Source organism: Staurois parvus, unplaced genomic scaffold (assembly GCF_062004578.1).
Source record: "Staurois parvus isolate SC_StPar_1 unplaced genomic scaffold, SC_StPar_1.0 ptg000374l, whole genome shotgun sequence".
Classification (NCBI taxonomy): Eukaryota; Metazoa; Chordata; class Amphibia; order Anura; family Ranidae; genus Staurois; species Staurois parvus.
Genome location: NW_028318170.1, coordinates 37,095 through 59,442, shown reverse-complemented (window position 1 = coordinate 59,442; position 22,348 = coordinate 37,095). Strand labels below are relative to the sequence as shown.

General features: G+C 49.4%; 1 protein-coding gene across 1 annotated transcript in view; it reads right to left on the bottom strand.

Annotated features, from left to right (window-relative positions):
* LOC149456132 (RNA-binding protein FXR2-like) overlaps positions 1-22,348 on the bottom strand; it is a 52,946-nt gene that overhangs the window by 16,503 nt on the left and 14,095 nt on the right. Inside the window, exons 6-11 of the mRNA XM_089685373.1 lie at positions 17,049-17,142; positions 16,670-16,786; positions 15,019-15,189; positions 14,859-14,937; positions 6,894-7,003; positions 3,796-3,882 (exon numbers count right to left, since the gene is read on the bottom strand). Coding sequence (XP_089541499.1) covers positions 3,796-3,882; positions 6,894-7,003; positions 14,859-14,937; positions 15,019-15,189; positions 16,670-16,786; positions 17,049-17,142 — 658 coding nt within the window. The remainder of the gene's footprint in view (positions 1-3,795; positions 3,883-6,893; positions 7,004-14,858; positions 14,938-15,018; positions 15,190-16,669; positions 16,787-17,048; positions 17,143-22,348) is intronic.

Genomic DNA, 22,348 nt, shown 5'->3' with positions numbered 1-22,348 from the left:
GACCCATGAAGGCTTCCTGAGGTACATTATCCCCAAACAGGGGGTACCTGCAGCAGGATCCCAGCGTGTTCTGCCTTCTGACAATTTAGGGAAGCACAGGGACCTCCAGCGGTGGTTTCTTTTGAGAAGCACCCAGGTGAGCTAACTGATCCCTTTGGTTTTGGGACTACTGGTTGAGGAGAAGCAGATGGCAATACAACATCTTCAGGAAAGACTGAGTGGTCAAGAGTAGCACTCTCAGAGCTGTCCAGCATAGGGACCAGGCCAGTTGTTCTGTCACATGGAGAACTCCCATATCTTTGCTGCAGCTAATGTTCCTGCAAGTTCTGACAATTTAGTGGAGGGGGATATGGATCACCATGTATAATACATAAGGGGGGATATGATCTCCATGTATAATACATAAGGGGGGATATGATCACCATGTATAATATATAAGGGGGGGATATGATCACCATGTATAATACATAAGGGGGATATGATCTCCATGTATAATACATAAGGGGGGATATGATCTCCATGTATAATACATAAGGGGGGATATGATCTCCATGTATAATACATAAGGGGGGATATGATCTCCATGTATAATACATAAGGGGGGATATGATCTCCATGTATAATACATAAGGGGGATATGATCTCCATGTATAATACATAAGGGGGGATATGATCTCCATGTATAATACATAAGGGGGGATATGATTTCCATGTATAATACATAAGGGGGGGATATGATCTCCATGTATAATACATAAGGGGGATATGATCTCCATGTATAATACATAAGGGGGGGATATGATCTCCATGTATAATACATAAGGGGGGGATATGATCTCCATGTATAATACATAAGGGGGGGATATGATCTCCATGTATAATACATCAGTGGTTCATATAGTGAACTCGGTGTAGTTATTCCCCCTGAGGTCATCACAGGAGGACAAGGGGGCGCTCTTTACGTCTGGAGGAAAAGAAATGTAATCTCCAAACACGGAAAGGTTTCTTCACAATAAGAGCTGTGAGAATGTGGAATAGACTCCCTCCAGAGTTGGTTGTGGCCAGCTCAGTGGATTGCTGTAGGAAAATCCTGGATTCTTTCTTGGATACACAGAATATAACATTTATAGGGAAAGTTGATCCAGGGAATATCCGATTGCCTCTCGGGGGATCAGGAAGGAACTTTTTCCCCAGCAGGAGCAAATTGGATTGTGATTTGCTGGGTTTTTGCCTTCCTCTAGATCAGGGGTAGGCAACCTGCGGCTTTCTAGCTGTTGTGGAACTACATTTCCCATGAGACATTGCAAGTCATAGCTGTAACTGTCAGTTTTGTAATGTTGCAGAGACATGATGGAACTTGTAGTTCTGCAACAGCTGGAGAGCCGCAGGTTGCCTACCCGTGCTCTAGATCAACTATAGGTGTAGGATTATAACTTTTTATCCATTTTATAGTTGAACTGGATGGACTTTTGTCTTTTTTCAGCCAGACTAACTATGTATGTAACTTGTCCTGCTGCAATGATAATTTCCACACCTTCTTGGAGGTGAAGCTCCTTCCACACCCAAGTAATGTTCAATGTAGTCCAGGTATGAGGTCGACAGTGGCTTCTCCCAATGAAGCAGGGACCATCTGTTCCTGGAATCCAGACTTGGGTCCCAGGTATGAGGATGCCCCTGTTAGTGGAGTCTAACCAAAGTTGGGGGGGAAACGAGACCACCACCTACACTCTAGTAGACTGATGGGTCATGCAAAGGAACTTGTTAGTCCATGAAGACCATCTACAAGTCTCAGGCCAGACACAGGCTCCAACCCAGAGAGGAACGTCTCTACAACAGCGCTTCTCGAACCCAGCTCTCAAGTACCCCCCAACAGGTCATAGTTTAGGAATATCCCATCATCACCTCTGCAAGGTGATGAAATTCTGAAAACATGGCCTGTTGGTTGTAGAGCAGTGGATTCCAGCCACCATCCCAAGTCTGTTTAAGGGCAAACCGGAGCAGCGGAATGTATTTTTCTTGGGCTTAGCAGTCGTGCAGCTCTTCTTCTCTCTATGGCAATGTGAGGTCTGCAGACACATCTGGACAGTGCTAGGCTGCCCGGAGCCTTGTGGTTGTACACGTACCGGTACATTAAAAGGGAGCCCGTCTACCTGAGACGCAAAACACCCCAAAAAGGCCTTTTTTTTTTTTTTCTTTTTTCTACTTCAAAACATCTCTGAAGCTGGTTTCACTCTATCACTAGGGGCTGGACTTCCCCCAACGGTCCAGGATAAGCCCCACCAACTGCCACTACCTGGATTTGACCAAACCCATCTCTGTACTGTTATAAAGCCGCTTTGACGGAACAAACATTTGAAATCTAATTGTCCTTTCAGAACCATTATCCATGCCATCGGGTCGCTGGTAAAAAGTGAAACCAGTTTCAGGGAGGTGCACAGAGGAAGTTCCTGATGCTAGCAGTGGGAGAAGTTATGCAGATAACAAAATGGATGGGAAGCCGTCTGGAGGAGCGGGCCTTCCTAGGCAGGCTGTATTTGCATGCAGAGCACCTGTGGTATTGGCTACATGTGATGCTGAGCCTCCACGACTAATAGAACTGAATCCATTGAATTGAAAGGATGGAGGGGGGTCCTGGTGACTACAGTGAAAGTGATGGGAGATCGCAAAATGTTATGGTTGCTGAAGAAAGAGGAGTTGAGGAAGAGATCCTTTAATGGAAACACAGGAACAGGGGTCGAGGGGAGCTCCTCCAATGGGGATACAGGAACAGGGGTCGAGGGGAGCTCCTCCAATGGGGATACAGGAACAGGGGTCGAGGGGAGCTCCTCCAATGGGGATACAGGAACAGGGGTCGAGGGGAGCTCCTCCAATGGGGATACAGGAACAGGGGTCGAGGGGAGCTCCTCCAATGGGGATACAGGAACAGGGGTCGAGGGGAGCTCCTCCAATGGGGATACAGGAACAGGGGTCGAGGGGAGCTCCTCCAATGGGGATACAGGAACAGGGGTCGAGGGGAGCTCCTCCAATGGGGATACAGGAACAGGGGTCGAGGGGAGCTCCTCCAAATGGGATACAGGAACAGGGGTTGAGGGGAGCTCCTCCATTGGGGATACAGGAACAGGGGTTGAAAGGAGCTCCTCCAATGGCGACACAGGAACAGGGGTTGAGGAAAGCTCCTCAAATTGTGGACACAGGAACAGGTTTGAGGGGAGCTCCTTCACTGGGGACACAGGAACAGGGGTTACAGGGAGCTGCTCCAATTGGGGACACAGGAACATGGGCTGAGGGGAGAACCTTCATTGGGGACACAGGAACAGGGGAGCTCCTCCATTCCAGCAGCATGTACTCACCTTTCCTCATTCCTGAGCTGCTGCGTTTGGTTGAAGGGACCAGGGAAAGGAAGAAAGCTCCAAACTGACTGTAATAACACATTGCTATGGACTTCTTTCCCTGTTCCCAAAGGACATCATTGGGCCAATCATAAGGCACCAGAATGGTCAGATGGTAGGGCGGGAGTCACATGATCACCCATACATGGTACAAATTAAAAACAAACAGTCTTAAAAACATCATCATGTGTTATATCTGCCGGGGAAACCTTAAGATCCCTGCAATGAATCGGGGTGACCAAGTCTAAATCTTCAAGTGTATGATCAGCCTTTGCATGATATACAATATGGTGGTAATGTGTGCGTCCAGCCCGGTGTAAAAGAAGATTTCAAACAAAAACGCACAGCCTCCACAGGGCAAGAACAGGACATTCCATGCGTTATAGAAGGAGAGAGACAGACAGACCTGAAGATATGAAATCTGGTACTCCAGGAGGGCCAACGCCGTGCTGATGCTGTCCTGAGTTCCCACAAAGATGAACGGCACCATACCCTGCAAAACGAGAGGGAGAGAGAGGTGAGCAGACAGTGCGGTCATCAGAACCAGGAATCCGACAGCGCGGTCATCAGAACCAGGAATCCGACAGTGGAGGGCTCCATCATCAGTCTGTTAGGAGTGACGCTACACTACTGTACACATAATGCGTCTTCCTTCTGCTGCCTAATAAAGTAACACTGTATGAAAGCAAAACACAATAAAATGCTGGAACATACCGAGTGCTTGATGTGTCCTAGCCAGGTGAGGATTCTCCACTCAGTGGGAAGACTTATATTGCGGGTCAGTGGGAAGAACGTCCCTTACACCGGGGGTCAGTGGGAAGAACGTCCCTTACACCGGGGGTCAGTGGGAAGAACGTCCCTTACACCGGGGGTCAGTGGGAAGAACGTCCCTTACACCGGGGGTCAGTGGGAAGAACGTCCCTTACACCGGGGGTCAGTGGGAAGAACGTCCCTTACACCGGGGGTCAGTGGGAAGAACGTCCCTTACACCGGGGGTCAGTGGGAAGAACGTCCCTTACACCGGGGGTCAGTGGGAAGAACGTCCCTTACACCGGGGGTCAGTGGGAAGAACGTCCCTTACACCGGGGGTCAGTGGGAAGAACGTCCCTTACACCGGGGGTCAGTGGGAAGAACGTCCCTTACACCGGGGGTCAGTGGGAAGAACGTCCCTTACACCGGGGGTCAGTGGGAAGAACGTCCCTTACACCGGGGGTCAGTGGGAAGAACGTCCCTTACACCGGGGGTCAGTGGGAAGAACGTCCCTTACACCGGGGGTCAGTGGGAAGAACGTCCCTTACACCGGGGGTCAGTGGGAAGAACGTCCCTTACACCGGGGGTCAGTGGGAAGAACGTCCCTTACACCGGGGGTCAGTGGGAAGAACGTCCCTTACACCGGGGGTCAGTGGGAAGAACGTCCCTTACACCGGGGGTCAGTGGGAAGAACGTCCCTTACACCGGGGGTCAGTGGGAAGAACGTCCCTTACACCGGGGGTCAGTGGGAAGAACGTCCCTTACACCGGGGGTCAGTGGGAAGAACGTCCCTTACACCGGGGGTCAGTGGGAAGAACGTCCCTTACACCGGGGGTCAGTGGGAAGAACGTCCCTTACACCGGGGGTCAGTGGGAAGAACGTCCCTTACACCGGGGGTCAGTGGGAAGAACGTCCCTTACACCGTGGGTCAGTGGGAAGAACGTCCCTTACACCGGGGGTCAGTGGGAAGAACGTCCCTTACACCGGGGGTCAGTGGGAAGAACGTCCCTTACACCGGGGGTCAGTGGGAAGAACGTCCCTTACACCGGGGGTCAGTGGGAAGAACGTCCCTTACACCGGGGGTCAGTGGGAAGAACGTCCCTTACACCGGGGGTCAGTGGGAAGAACGTCCCTTACACCGGGGGTCAGTGGGAAGAACGTCCCTTACACCGGGGGTCAGTGGGAAGAACGTCCCTTACACCGGGGGTCAGTGGGAAGAACGTCCCTTACACCGGGGGTCAGTGGGAAGAACGTCCCTTACACCGGGGGTCAGTGGGAAGAACGTCCCTTACACCGGGGGTCAGTGGGAAGAACGTCCCTTACACCGGGGGTCAGTGGGAAGAACGTCCCTTACACTGGGGGTCAGTGGGAAGAACGTCCCTTACACTGGGGGTCAGTGGGAAGAACGTCCCTTACACTGGGGGTCAGTGGGAAGAACGTCCCTTACACTGGGGGTCAGTGGGAAGAACGTCCCTTACACTGGGGGTCAGTGGGAAGAACGTCCCTTACACTGGGGGTCAGTGGGAAGAACGTCCCTTACACTGGGGGTCAGTGGGAAGAACGTCCCTTACACTGGGGGTCAGTGGGAAGAACGTCCCTTACACTGGGGGTCAGTGGGAAGAACGTCCCTTACACTGGGGGTCAGTGGGAAGAACGTCCCTTACACTGGGGGTCAGTGGGAAGAACGTCCCTTACACTGGGGGTCAGTGGGAAGAACGTCCCTTACACTGGGGGTCAGTGGGAAGAACGTCCCTTACACTGGGGGTCAGTGGGAAGAACGTCCCTTACACTGGGGGTCAGTGGGAAGAACGTCCCTTACACTGGGGGTCAGTGGGAAGAACGTCCCTTACACTGGGGGTCAGTGGGAAGAACGTCCCTTACACTGGGGGTCAGTGGGAAGAACGTCCCTTACATTGGTGGTCAGTGGGAAGAACGTCCCTTACATTGGGGGGTCAGTGGGAAGAATGTCCCTTACATTGGGGGGTCAGTGGGAAGAATGTCCCTTACATTGGTGGTCAGTGGGAAGAATGTCCCTTACATTGGGGGTCAGTGGGAAGAATGTCCCTTACATTGGTGGTCAGTGGGAAGAATGTCCCTTACATTGGGGGTCAGTGGGAAGAATGTCCCTTACATTGGGGGTCAGTGGGAAGAATGTCCCTTACATTGGGGGTCAGTGGGAAGAATGTCCCTTACATTGGTGATCAGTGGGAAGAATGTCCCTTACATCGGGGGTCAGTGGGAAGAATGTCCCTTACATCGGGGGTCAGTGGGAAGAATATCCCTTACATTGGGGGTCAGTGGGAAGAATGTCCCTTACATTGGTGATCAGTGGGAAGAATATCCCTTACATTGGGGGTCAGTGGGAAGAATGTACCTTACATTGGTGGTCAGTGGGAAGAATGTACCTTACATCGGGGGTCAGTGGGAAGAATGTACCTTACATTGGGGGTCAGTGAGAAGATTATTCCCATTACAGATCATGATAATGATCTTTGGTGTCAGTGGTTGTATATCAGGTGTAGCTCGTTTCTCTAGGAACCTCTGCAGGAATACTGAGTGAAAATGTTTGCCCTCAGGAATAATTTGAATGTCCAGCAATGTGGGCACAGAGATCAGCAGCCAATCACATGATATGTGACCGTAGACAGCCAACAGAGGAAGTGGGGGGGGGGGGCTATGTGTACTTGGCTGACTAGTCATGGAGTGCCTTCAGCTGATATTTAGCCAGAACATGGAGCCCTGAATGGTTTTTACCTCTTTGGACTCCTCCGTCCTGTCTGCTTCGGCCTCCACCCTCACCCGAACAACACCGGACTTATCTACGATTTCCTGGATGACGCTGCCGTTCTTCCCGATCACCTTTCCTGGAAGAAAACATGTATGAAATCCCTGGAGTGACACAGGTCTGCACCAAGAGGGGCCAGTAGGGAGGTTTTAGGTGGAAAAGGGTGCAGCTCTGGGCAGGGCCATGCAGTGAAGATTGCAGCGTGCTATAGTAAATACTTGCCATTTCAGCACTCTGTGGGGTTGGGGGGTGTTTAAGGGAATAGACTACACCCTTTAACACTCCACCATAAATTGCGAACCCACAACCCCCCAGCCCCTTCCCTCCACCCCAAAACTGCATTCTTAAACCCCTCCCCCTTACCCTGAAATCACAAAATGCACCTTTAAAAACAACAGCATACTGCAATCCACTCCCCTTCCGACTCAAAACTACATACTGTAACCTCTCCATCCAATAAATCACATACTGCAACCCCTGTACCCCAAAGCCCCATACTGCAATCAGTTGCGCCCCACGCCAAAAAAGCAACCCCTCCCCTCTCTACCCCAAAACTGCAACCCCCGCTCCCCAAAACCCCACACCGCAACCCCTCAACCCCAAAACCGCACACTGCAAGTTCTGCAGCCTCTCCCCCCCTTTACCACAAACTGCAAATTCCCAAAAATATGGGCAGCACAGTGGCTAAGTGGTTAGCACTTCCGCCTGGCAGTACTAGGGTCGCCGGTTCCAATCCCAACCATGGCACCACCTGCCTGGAGTTTGCATGTTCTCCCTGTGCCTGCGTGGGTTTCCTCCGGGTACTCCGGTTTGCTCCCACCACTCCAAAAGACATGCTGGTAGGTTAATTGGCTCCTGTCTAAATTGGCCCTAGTGTGTGTATGAATGTGAGTTAGGGACCTTAGACTGTACGCTCCTTGAGGGTTAGGGACTGATGTCAATGTACAATATATATGTAAAGTGCTGCGTAAGTTGATGGCGCTATATAAGTACCTGAAATAAATAAAAACCATATGGATAACCTTTAGACCCAAACCACCTAATGTGTTTCGTTTCTCCTCTGAAGAGCCAAATCTTTTCTTTTGGTTTTGGATAGAGTTGAAGATGGTTAGAACCCTTATCAGACTATTATTGCTGCCAGTGTTCCTCGTGGGGAGACTCACCCTCTATTGGGGGTCCAATTCATTCATATACGAGGATTTTTACATTCACCTAAATGTAATTTGGAGTCCTGCCCAGGACCAGCCCCTCTTACTCCCAAGCATGGTTTGTGGTAAAGCAGTACCAACACAGAACAGTGGGACAGATGTTCCTCAAGAATTTTATAAGTACAAATATCCTATTTCATCATCTATTGAGGAACTCAGGAAGTCATAAAATTTAAACACATTCAAATGCAATCCATCTAAGTGGTGAGGAACACAACCAAACACTAAACGGATCACAAAAACATTAGAATAGAGGATGGCCTGCAGCTTGAAGAGCCCCCTGAAGGATGTTACACCCAAAGAAGAGGCCTGAACATCCATCTGGCAGAACTCGAAGAAAGTGTGAACAGAGGACCAAGTAGCAGCCTTAAAAGTTAAAAAAAAAAAAAAAAAAAAAGTAACCTGATGATGTAAAGTCTTACAAGCGCCAACAGATCCAGTAGGGTTGACAAGAGAGGGTGGAATCTGATTCTGAAGACCATACGCCTGAATGATGGTCTGCTTGAGCCATAAAGTAATGGTGAAGAAGCTGGTTCACCAAGAAGGGGACCATCAAGAACGAATCAGTCGCCTCTATGAAGGAAGAAGTTGCTGCAAGATGAACTCATAGCCCTCACTACATCCTAATAATGGAGGGAAATCTCCTTGTGATCACTGGATCTCAGGTGGAGAAAAACCAATGTCCTTGTTGAGGTAAATTCCAAAATTACCTTTGGTGGAAAGGAAGTCCTACACATTAACACCACTTTGTCCTATGCATGACCAGAAAGGTTTCTTTATAGGACAGGACCTCCAGCTCAGACACAGAAGGCAACAAGAGACACCACCTTATTTACAGGTAATGCAGTCCATAGACACATCAATGTTGGGCGATTCTTGCCGAATTGCCAAAATTTAAGCTGTGGATGGACCTGCAAACAAACACCAACCGGACACCAACCAACACCAACCGGACACCAACCAACACCAACCGGACACCAACCAACACCAACCGGACACCAACCAACACCAACCGGACACCAACCAACACCAACCGGACACCAACCGGACACCAACCGGACACCAACCAACACCAACCAACACCAACCGGACACCAACCAACACCAACCGGACACCAACCGACACCAACCGACACCAACCGGACACCAACCGACACCAACCGGACACCAACCGGACACCAACCGACACCAACCGGACACCAACCGACACCAACCGGACACCAACCGACACCAACCGGACACCAACCAACACCAACCGGACACCAACCAACACCAACCGGACAGCCGGGAAAATGATCATCAATGAACAGTGATTGGTCCTACCAGGATAGGAGATGGGAAACCCCAAACAACCCATCCAAATTGTATCTCAGAGCAACTCACATTTGTTCTCAATGTTCACTGACCAAGGATCAATGGCTATTGTGATCAGATTCCTAGTAAAAGTCTTAGATCAGTCAGCCATATTTCGCGAGACGAGGGTGACAGCACAGTTTGCAGGACAGGACCTGTCAGAGAGAACAAGGCTCTGGAAAGGGTCTGCAGTCCTCCTGAGTGGGAACCTTGTACATGGAAGCATCCTCCATTGGAATAGTGGACAGTTTATGAAGACGCAACACTGTCAGATCCACAATGGGGGCAAAACACTTTTCTAACAAAGTCTCCCTGAAATGAACACAGGGCTGATAGGCATTCGGGAAGATGTTTCCAGTTTCCGTAGAGGAAGGCTGAGAACATCATCAGGTGCACCAGAAAGGTCTTTGCAGTCTTAAGAGCACTCAAAGGATCCTAGACTGGGAACCGAACTGGTAGGAGCATCAGGTTGGCCCTTCAGCTTGAAGCTGGTGCATGCCACATCAATAAGAGCTTTGTTTAGGAGTGATGGCAGAAGACAGACTCCTTTATAGTAAGTACTGGAGACACTCAGCATTGGACAGTCTCAGTGGCTGATGGCACAGAGGGTGCTAAAGCTTCAGGTGGATCAGATACAGGATCTGCGAGGGCGTCGTGGCCCCTGCAGTCAGATACTAGACATCTAAGCTACTTGGCCTAAAATGTCATGCATAATGGATGTAAAAGCCTCTCTATGCTGAGCGGGGGAGGCAGCCAAGTCCAAAGGAGTAAGTGAAGAGGACATAGGCTTCAGCAGAAGAGACATGAGGATTACAGGCTGCAAAAAGTAGGCCCACTGCAAGTGGCACCACAGCTGTTAGAGGAGTGGGAGAATCCAGTACATTGGGACCATGTATAGAATCAATTGCATCCGCATGACAGTAAAACAACATAGCTCAGGGTACGAGGCAGCACTTAGATATCAACAATACCTAACTGTAGGTCACTGAAGGCCAGCAGTAGGGTTGGACGGCCGGAGGCGACCAAATCACTGTAGGTCGGCAGCAGGGTCTGACGGTCAGGGGCGACCAAACCGCTGCAGGCCGGCAGTAGGGTCCGACGGTCAGGGGCGACCAAACCGCTGCAGGCCGGCAGTAGGGTCCGACGGTCAGGGGCGACCAAACCGCTGCAGGCCGGCAGTAGGGTCCGACGGTCAGGGGTGACCAAGTCACTGTAAGCTGGCAGTAGGGTCCAATTGTCAGGGGTGACCAAGCCGCTGTAGGCCGGCAGTAGGGTCAGACGGTCAGGGGTGACCAAGCCGCTGTAGGCCAGCAGTAGGGTCAGACGGTCAGGGGTGACCAAGTCACTGTAAGCTGGCAGTAGGGTCCAATTGTCAGGGGTGACCAAGCCGCTGTAGGCCAGCAGTAGGGTCAGACGGTCAGGGGTGACCAAGTCACTGTAAGCTGGCAGTAGGGTCCGACGGTCAGGGGTGACCAAGTCACTGTAAGCTGGCAGTAGGGTCCAATTGTCAGGGGTGACCAAGCCACTGCAGGCCGGCAGTAGGGTCCAATTGTCAGGTGCGACCAAGTTGCTGCAGGCCGGCAGTAGGGTCCAATTGTCAGGTGCGACCAAGTCGCTGCAGGCCGGCAGTAGGGTCCAATTGTCAGGTGCGACCAAGTCACTGCAGGCCGGCAGTAGGGTCTGATGGTCAGGGGCAACCAAGCCGCTGTAGGCAGGCAGTAGGGTCTGATGGTCAGGGGCAACCAAGCCGCTGTAGGCAGGCAGTAGGGTCAGACGGTCAGGGGCGACCAAGCCGCTGTAGGCTGGCAGTAGGGTCAGACGGTCAGGGGCGACCAAGTCACTGCAGGCCGGCAGTAGGGTCCGACGGTCAGGGGTGACCAAGTCACTGCAGGCCGGCAGTAGGGTCTGATGGTCAGGGGTGACCAAGCCGCTGCAGGCCGGCAGTAGGGCCAGACGGTCAGGGGTGACCAAACCGCTGCAGGCCGGCAGTAGGGTCCGACGATCAGAGGAGACCAAGTCACTGAAGGCCGGCAGTAGGGTCCGACGGTCATGGGTGACCAAGTCACTGCAGGCCGGTTGTCATTTCTCTACTCTGAAAGACAGCAAATAGCAAGCAGCACGCCTGACACTCCACCCAGCGGTTGTAGTCAGCATTCTCCTCAATGTTAACACCGTTTGCAGTAAAACCCGGCAGTATTGGGAGGGGAAAAAAAAAATTTAAAAAATTAGTGAGGTAGCTCCTGGTGCTCAGCACAAAAGGGCTGAGGATGGGAATTCCAGGTGGTTCTGTAAAACAGGAGCAGGGGCAATAGCAGGAGACAGATCTTGTCCAACCACCCAACCACCACCACCACCACCATAATCTTCCGATGCTGCAGCTTTAACACCTTTTAAAGTAAAAGCGGCCGTAGGGGGACTTTAAAGGCCACCCAGCGGTGAAACTGCCAATGTAGCTCCTGGTGCTCAACATACTGCTAAAGGGAGCCTTCAAAGACAAGGGCAGCAGCGGGACAATGCCATGGCTCTGGACCTGAAAACGGCTCTAACATGTGCCCAGACGGGTCTGACAGGAACCTTTACGCAGAACACAGCAGGGCCCGAGGTCACCTCCAGGCTCATCCTGCAATGTCCAGTCCAGAGGGGCCTGGATAGTCCATAGTGAAGCTGAGGAGGCCAACCTAGATGGCAGCAGATCTGAAGAAGAGACCTCCATCCTCCAGGGACACCAGCAGAAAAAGAACTGAGGCATGCACGGTAGAGGAGAGGTAAGCCTGGTCTTGCTTGTTACTGTCCACACCTTCTGCAGGCGGCAGTATAACCCATCAGTAGGACAGGGATGTTTAATTTGTATCTCCCGAAGCCTGGGACATGTAGTTCCAGGCGCCAGGAAGGTAGTTTTTCTGCTGTACGGCAGGGAAGCAGCAGGGCTCACCTGTCAGGTGAAAGCATTCAGGAGGCAGCACTGCCGCCGATTGCTTCCACACAGCCCTCTAAAGTGCCAGCCCCCCCCCCCCCACCTCCCCATGTACCTCCCTTCTGCCCGCTACATCTCCCAGGCTCCGCTTGTCCATCTGCGGGCTCGATACCAGTTCAGCGTATGCCAGTGTGTAGAGGGGGAGGCAGGGGAGAGGACACGTCCGCTCCCCTACTCTTCTTGTCCTGACCCGGAAGCGACGTTATGACGTCACTTCCAGGCCCCAGTTGACAGATTTCCCAGCCATTGAGGCCGGGAAAGAATGTGATGCAGTGCAATACATCCAGTGTAGTACAGGGGAGACACGCAAGGGTCTTTTACACCCTAAAAGGTCTCAATAAAGAGAACCTGTCACCATAACTCATCACATAGGGGACCTTTTTAAAAGTGTTACCTATAGAATAAAAGTTAGTCGCCATTTCACGAGGGCACGCAAATGTAAAGTTTGAGATGTGGATATCTATTTACTCGCTGCGACCTCAATTTTTACATCCATTTACTCGCTGCGACCTCATCTTTTACATCCATTTACTCGCTGCGACCTCATCTTTTACATCCATTTACTCGCTGCGACCTCATCTTTTACATCCATTTACTCGCTGCGACCTCATCTTTTACATCCATTTACTCGCTGCGACCTCATCTTTTACATCCATTTACTCGCTGCGACCTCATCTTTTACATCCGCTTACTCGCTTCGACCTCATCTTTTTATATCCATTTACTCGCTGCGACCTCATCTTTATATCCATTTACTCGCTGCAACCTCATCTTTATATCCATTTACTCGCTGCAACCTCATCTTTATATCCATTTACTCGCTGCAACCTCATCTTTATATCCATTTACTCGCTTCGACCTCATCTTTATATCCATTTACTCGCTGCAACCTCATCTTTATATCCATTTACTCGCTGCAACCTCATCTTTATATCCATTTACTCGCTGCAACCTCATCTTTATATCCATTTACTCGCTGCAACCTCATCTTTATATCCATTTACTCGCTGCAACCTCATCTTTATATCCATTTACTCGCTGCAACCTCATCTTTATATCCATTTACTCGCTGCAACCTCATCTTTATATCCATTTACTCGCTTCGACCTCATCTTTATATCCATTTACTCGCTGCAACCTCATCTTTATATCCATTTACTCGCTTCGACCTCATCTTTATATCCATTTACTCGCTGCGACCTCATCTTTATATCCATTTACTCGCTGCAACCTCATCTTTATATCCATTTACTCGCTGCAACCTCATCTTTATATCCATTTACTCGCTGCAACCTCATCTTTATATCCATTTACTCGCTGCAACCTCATCTTTATATCCATTTACTCGCTGCAACCTCATCTTTATATCCATTTACTCGCTGCAACCTCATCTTTATATCCATTTACTCGCTGCAACCTCATCTTTATATCCATTTACTCGCTGCAACCTCATCTTTATATCCATTTACTCGCTGCAACCTCATCTTTATATTCATTTACTCGCTGCAACCTCATCTTTATATTCATTTACTCGCTGCAACCTCATCTTTTTATATCCATTTACTCGCTGCAACCTCATCTTTATATCCATTTACTCGCTGCAACCTCATCTTTATATCCATTTACTCGCTGCAACCTCATCTTTATATCCATTTACTCGCTGCAACCTCATCTTTATATCCATTTACTCGCTGCAACCTCATCTTTATATCCATTTACTCGCTGCAACCTCATCTTTATATCCATTTACTCGCTGCAACCTCATCTTTATATCCATTTACTCGCTGCAACCTCATCATTTATAATTTACCCCAAAAAATAGGTAATTTATTGCTGTTTTGTGCCCTAAAGGTAAGTGTATTTTTCTTTGTGGTATTATCGTGTGACAAATTATAACTACCGCTATTTTATGCTCTAGGGGGTCTGTTTTCAGAAAATATGTATGGGGGTTTTATATAATCTTCAGGCCTAACATTTTAAATTTTTTTTTAAATGAGTGCGAAAAACACAAAACAACTCAGCGAAAGGGATACAAGATAGGCTGGACACCCCCCTTTCCTGACCAGCAGCCAATCGGTACTGATTACACTGCAAGGTCTCTCCCCTCCCTGCTAGTCCCTGGGGGCAGTGCTGGAGACAGGTGGGAAGAGAGGAGGAGATTTACAGCGCAATGGTAAAAATATTGAAACTTTTTTTTTTGTTTGTTTTTTTTAAAAGCCCCTCAGATTTAAATAATTTTTTGTTTTGTTTTTTTAAATCAAGACAAGTAGATTGGGACCCCGATTTAGTCCCCAGACAAGTAGTTTTTTTCAAAAATTTCCATGCCCCTGTATGACTCCCTAAGTTCCTCAATGGATAAGAAGGGGAACACTTGAATACATCGGACACAACACTACTTACCCACAAAGCCCTTCGGGACGTCCATTGAGGCCTCTGAAAACTCCAGATACCCCCGAGCCTTCCGTACCGCCTCCTCCGACTGCAGAGAGAGACAAACCGCAGACTATTATTTCACTGCCACCATGGAGGATGGACTCCACCAAGGACCACACTACATCACCTCTCCATATATCCTGAATGTAAAGGTCTCCTCGTCTAGGTCAACGGCCGTCACTCCGGGAACTTTCCGAGCCTGCTGGATGTTCACCCCGTGTGCCCCGATAGCCAGACCAATCAGATCTTCCCGGACTGTGAACGCCTCCCGATACGCCACGGCAATCTGTTTACTGAGCTGTAATGACATCAGAATTGTGTTACCCGACTTGTACCCCCTTCTATAGGTGTCACCCTGCAGGTGGAGGACAGACTCATAGCCCCTTCTATAGGTGTCACCCTGCAGGAGGAGGACAGACGCATAGCCCCTTCTATAGGTGTCACCCTGCAGGAGGAGGACAGACTCATAGCCCCTTCTATAGGTGTCACCCTGCAGGTGGAGGACAGACTCATAGCCCCTTCTATAGGTGTCACCCTGCAGGAGGAGGACAGACGCATAGCCCCTTCTATAGGTGTCACCCTGCAGGTGGAGGACAGACTCATAGCCCCTTCTATAGGTGTCACCCTGCAGGAGGAGGACAGACGCATAGCCCCTTCTATAGGTGTCACCCTGCAGGAGGAGGACAGACGCATAGCCCCTTCTATAGGTGTCACCCTGCAGGAGGAGGACAGACTCATAGCCCCTTCTATAGGTGTCACCCTGCAGCAGGAGGACAGACTCATATCCCCTTCTATATTTGTCACCTTGCAGGAGGAGGAGAGACTCTTAGCCCCTTCTATGTGTCACCCTGCAGGAGAAAGACAGACTCTTAGCTCCTCCTATAGGCATCACCCTGCAGGAGGAGGACAGACTCGTAGCTCCTCCTATAGGCGTCACCCTGCAGGAGGAGGACAGACTCGTAGCTCCTCCTATAGGCGTCACCCTGCAGGAGGAGGACAGACTCATATCCCCTTCTATATTTTTCACCCTGCAGGAGGAGGACAGACTCGTAGCCCTTTCTATGTGTCACCCTGCAGGAGAAGGACAGACTCTTAGCTCCTCCTATAGGCATCACCCTGCAGGAGGAGGACAGACTCTTAGCTCCTCCTATAGGCATCACCCTGCAGGAGGAGGACAGACTCTTAGCTCCTCCTATAGGTGTCACACTGCAGGAGGACAGACTCATAGCTCCTTCTATAGGTGTCACCCTGCAGGAGGAGGACAGACTCATAGCTCCTTCTATAGGTGTCACCCTGCAGGAGGAGGACAGACTCATAGCTCCTTCTATAGGTGTCACCCTGCAGGAGGAGGACAGACTCATAGCTCCTTCTATAGGTGTCACCCTGCAGGAGGACGACAGACTCATAGCTCCTTCTATAGGCATCACCCTGCAGGAGGAGGACAGACTCATAGCTCCTTCTATAGGTGTCACCCTGCAGGAGGAGGACAGACTCATAGCTCCTTCTATAGGTGTCACCCTGCAGGAGGAGGACAGACTCATAGCTCCTTCTATAGGTGTCACCCTGCAGGAGGACGACAGACTCATAGCTCCTTCTATAGGCATCACCCTGCAGGAGGAGGACAGACTCATAGCTCCTTCTATATGTGTCACCCTGCAGGAGGAGGACAGACTCATAGCTCCTTCTATATGTGTCACCCTGCAAGAGGAGGACAAAATCGTAGCCCCTTCTATAGGTGTCACCCCGCAGGAGGAGGACAGACCTCCCCTCCCCCTCACCTCCAGCTGCTTCACTGCCTCCTCGTTGTGGGTGATGAGGCGGAGTTTGGTTCGTAGTGCACGGAGGTGGATGTCGCAGAGTAGAGAGGACCGCTGGATGACCGCCTCATCTGTGGACTGAAAATAAAAGGTTAGCCACAAGCCCTGTCAGGCCCCTCAGTGTGACCCCCCCCCCCACTTCCTGATCAAACCTGACCCCCCCCCCTTCCCCAGATCCAACCTGACCCCCCCCCCCCCACCTCCCTTCCCCGGATCCAACCACAACTGAAAATAAAAGGTTAGCCACAAGCCCTGTCAGGCCCCTCAGTGTGACCCCCCCCCCCCCACCCCCGATCCAACCTGACCCTCCCCCACCTCCCTTCCCCGGATCCAGTCTCACCAGTACAACAAGTTCAGTTCCGGCTTTGTCCATGAATACACAGTTGGCCCCCACCACCCTCTTAAACTCCTTGTGGACTTCCACATTGGTCGAACTACAAGAAAAAAAAAAAGAAGGGGGGGGGGGGTAAACAACAAAATGCAAAAACATGTTTATTAATTTTCTGCTCAGCAGGGGTGACCCTCCCACTGACCCCAAATACAGATATTATATGGAGAGACATCATTGAATTCACTTCACTGATAACCTATCAAGAATTCACAAAGCCATTCGCCCACTAGAAGTGCATGCAGATAAATCCAATGACAATAGGCCAGATCCGCTGCAGATCGAACGCAACTCATCGATTGTAAAACAAAATGCTGCATTTGCCCACTAGATGGAGTCATGTATTGTATGAATTTCAGATGTATGTAGCGCCATCTACTGACCAAACGCAATATTTTCCATTTAAAAAAACAAAAACAAAACATTTCTAATATGCAGCCAAATGCAGTATTTCCAATTTTTAAAAATTGATGATTTGTAACGCCATCTAGTGGCCAAATGCGGTATTTTCGTTAAAAATCAACAATATGTGGCTTCATCTATATACATCATTTTCCAATTATAAATCAATAGATGTCGCCATCTACTGGCCAAATGCAGTATTTTCCAATTGAAAATCTATATTTAGCACCATCTACTGGCCAAATGCAGTACTTTCCAATTAAAAATCAAGGATGATTACAGTCACCATCTAATGGCCAAATGTAGTATTTTCCATTTAAAGTTCACCTTTAGGAACATGTTACACCCATATTGCCAAACCCCCTCACCCTGTGTCCCCTCTGTGACAGCAGTTGGGGGTTCCTCTCCCCTGCAAAAAAAAAAAAAAAAAAAACACACCACAGTGCGGCCATCTTGTCTTTCATTGTGATACTTTTTAGGTCTCTGTCAAATTCTAAAATTGGAAAATCTTAATAAAAATACAAAAAAAGTTTTTTTTTGGTGTGGCTGTGTGGGCGGAGCTGTGAAATAATAAAAAAAACAAAAAAAAAAAAAACAAATCCTGTCTGCCACCACAGGAGAAGGTTTGTAGTTCTCAATGGACTACAAGCACACTGATCAGCGTCCTCACAGTCCATGGACCCTTTGTGCAAGGTGGCCCTGCGTGCTCCAGGGGTCTCCCTGGTGATTGATGTAGACCACCTCCATGGTGTTGTCCAATTGCACCCTGATTGGGGAACCCTGCGCAGGGCTGTCCAATGGGAGAGAGCGATGGATTGCCGAAGTTCCAGAATGTCAATGGGGAGTCTAGACTCCTCGAGACCAGTGACCCTGAATGGATAACCGTCGGCCACCATCAGAGGGCAGCTTTCAGTTTCGGTGCACCTAGTGTACTTCTCCTGAAGGTGGCGACACTACACCCATCTGTCATGAAGTAAAGCCGTGTCCTTCAATGAACGGCAGAGAAAGCCCACTGCTGACATTCATTCTTTTCCCTCATTTGCATAGAATGTACACGCCCCTTCACTGTGCAAATGGCCAAGCAAATCTATAAAAGCGGTCCTCCAGACAGAAGGTTTTGTACAATCATGTATTCTATCCATGAAGATAAAAAACACCTTCTAGGTACAGCCCCCCCCCCCCCCACTCATACTTCCCTGAGCCCGATCCAGCAATGTGCATGAGAGCCATGGCTCTCTTTGGTCTCTCTCTCCTCATTGGCTCACACAGAGGTGGGAGCCATTGACATGAGGCCCTGGGACCTCCTCTGTTACGGTCCTTCTATGAGAATACCTCTGGGACCCCAAACTATTTCTTGTTCTACTTCTCACTGTCATTGGCTCTGTCAGACCTAAACACTAAACGATGGAAAGATAAAACCTTATAGATAAAGAATGAAAGAAAAAAAAAAAAAAAGGGAAGGAGGATGGCACATAAAAGAGTGTAGTAACATAAAAAAAAAATATATAATAAAAATATGTGAAATCCCACAAAAACAGCGCTCTCAACCCATAACTAAATATAGGTAGAACGAAAATAAAATATAAAAATAAAAAATAAAATTAGAATTAAACTTGATATTCAGGAAATATTCCATGCTTTTACTGAAGGAAGATCATAGATTTAATATGGACTATTTAACCCCCCGCCTGCCGGGCACTTCCACCCCCTTCCTGCCTACCGGGCACTTCCACCCCCTTCCTGCCTACCGGGCACTTCCACCCCCTTCCTGCCTACCGGGCACTTCTACCCCCTTCCTGCCTACCGGGCACTTCTACCCCCTTCCTGACTACAGGACACTTCTACCCCCTTCCTGCCTACAGGACACTTCTACCCCCTTCCTGCCTACAGGACACTTCTACCCCCTTCCTGCCTACAGGACACTTCTACCCCCTTCCTGCCTACCGGGCACTTCTACCCCCTTCCTGCCTACCGGGCACTTCTACCCCCTTCCTGCCTACAGGACACTTCTACCCCCTTCCTGCCTACCGGGCACTTCTACCCCCTTCCTGCCTACCGGGCACTTCTACCCCCTTCCTGCCTACCGGGCACTTCTACCCCCTTCCTGCCTAACGGGCACTTCTACCCCCTTCCTGCCTACCGGGCACTTCTACCCCCTTCCTGCCTACCGGGCACTTCTACCCCCTTCCTGCCTACAGGGCACTTCTACCCCCTTCCTGCCTACAGGGCACTTCTACCCCCTTCCTGCCTACAGGGCACTTCTACCCCCTTCCTGCCTACAGGGCACTTCTACCCCCTTCCTGCCTACAGGGCACTTCTACCCCCTTCCTGCCTACAGGGCACTTCTACCCCCTTCCTGCCTACAGGACACTTCTACCCCCTTCCTGCCTACCAGACACTTCTACCCCCTTCCTGCCTACCAGACACTTCTACCCCCTTCCTGCCTACAGGGCACTTCTACCCCCTTCCTGCCCACCGGGCACTTCTACCCCCTTCCTGCCCACCGGGCACTTCTACCCCCTTCCTGCCTACCGGGCACTTCTACCCCCTTCCTGCCTACAGGACACTTCTACCCCCTTCCTGCCTACCAGACACTTCTACCCCCTTCCTCTCCAGGCCAATTTCCAGCTTTCAGCGCTGTTGCACTTTGAATGACAATTGCGCGGTCATACAACACTGTACTCATATGAAATTTGTATCATTTTTTTGTGACAGTTTCTTTTGCTGGTAATTAATCACCTCGGGGTTTTTTATTTTTTCTTAAACTAAAAACCACTGAAAATTTTGAAAAAAAAAAAAAAAATGTTCTCTTAAATTTTTGTTATAAAATTTTGTAAATAAGTTTTTCTCCTTCACTGATGTGCGCTGCAGTGATGGGCACTGATAGGCTACACTGATGGACACTGATAGGTGGCACTGATGAGGAGGCACTGGTAGGTGGTACTGATAGGTATTGACAGGCATCACTGATGGGCACTGAAAGGCAGCACTCATATATGGCACCGATAGGCGGCACTGGCAGGTGGCATGGATGAGCACTGACAGCTGGCACTGATGGACACTGACAGGTGGCACTGCTGGGGCTACACAGATCATCAGGGCACACAGTTCATCAGTGCCCTGATGATCAGTGTACATGTCTCCTCCGAGGAATGCCGATTACCGGCTCTCCTCTCCTCTGTCAGTGCGACAGCTCGTGGGGAGAGAAATGCAGATAACCGGCATTTCCCTGTTTACATGCAATCAGCTGTGATTGGACACAACTGATCACATGACCGAGCCGTCATCATCGGCTCTTTCCGTGATCGGTGATCCGCTGTGTCCGAGGGACACAGTGCACCACGGATCGCCGCACTGCGTGCTCCCGGAGCCGTGCATGCGCAGTGAGAATGGGACAACGTCATTGGACGTCGTCCTACAAGGAGAGAACCGCCTTGTGCCCATCATTGGACTATATGGCGGGCGGGAGGCAGTTAATGGACTTTACATTGGATTCCATATGTTTGATATACACCGACTTATGTTTTTTTGCACTTACTGGAGTTGAACTTTATTTGGTGGCAGTTCAATTCTAAATTTTATTTATTTTCGTTACAGGATACCTATATTTAGTTATAGGTTGAGGGCGTTGCTTATGTGGGATTTCACATATTTTGTTACATAGAATTTAAATATAAAAATAGCAGCTCTAATGATATCATTTATTGGGATCATTACATTCAGGATGCGCAATGATAGAGGCTCTGGGATGCATGGACAGTCACATCGTTATCATCCTTTTGCCTATATATCGAACATGAAAAAAATAGGTTAAAAAAAATAAAATAAATAAATAGATAAATACAAAGCATAGCAAATTCATTCTGGGGGAAAAAAAAAAAAAATCAAAAAAAAAAAAAAATCAAATGTTCTCAGGGTATATCCTAAGTAAGTGTGGCTGGGGAAAAAAAACCCCGTTAGGTTGCCATAATGCGGTATTTTCCTCATTCACACTGTCTGTGTTTAGGCAAAACAAAACCCCCCCCAGTGTGAATGGGGGAAACACTGAATTCTGGACAGGAACATACTTTCTTGCCACAGTACGCAGAGCCATCTAATAGGGTATTTTCCCCAACCACACTTACTATCTGTACAGAAAATGTGATTTTTTTTTCCCCCAATTGCACAGAATGGATTTGCTATGCAGTTTTTATGTCAATACACTTATGTGCCACCTTATTTCTTCTGCATTCTTTATTTATAAGGTTTTATTTTATTTTTTTTATACACTTTTGATGTATGAACTACAATATACAATGAGAACACACACCCCTCCATATCATGTGATTCAGGTGTTCCAATCCCCTCCATATCATGTGATTCAGGTGTTCCAATCCCCTCCATATCATGTGATTCAGGTGTTCCAATCCCCTCCATATCATGTGATTCAGGTGTTCCAATCCCCTCCATATCATGTGATTCAGGTGTTCCAATCCCCTCCATATCATGTGATTCAGGTGTTCCAATCCCCTCCCAGTCATGTGATTCAGGTGCTCCAATCCCCTCCATATCATGTGATTCAGGTGCTCCAATCCCCTCCATATCATGTGATTCAGGTGCTCCAATCCCCTCCATATCATGTGATTCAGGTGTTCCAATCCCCTCCATATCATGTGATTCAGGTGTTCCAATCCCCTCCATATCATGTGATTCAGGTGTTCCAATCCCCTCCATATCATGTGATTCAGGTGTTCCAATCCCCTCCATATCATGTGATTCAGGTGTTCCAGTCCCCTCCATGGACACAGGTGTATACAATCAAGCCCCTAGGCATGCAGACGGCTTCTACAAACATTGGTGAAAGAATGGGT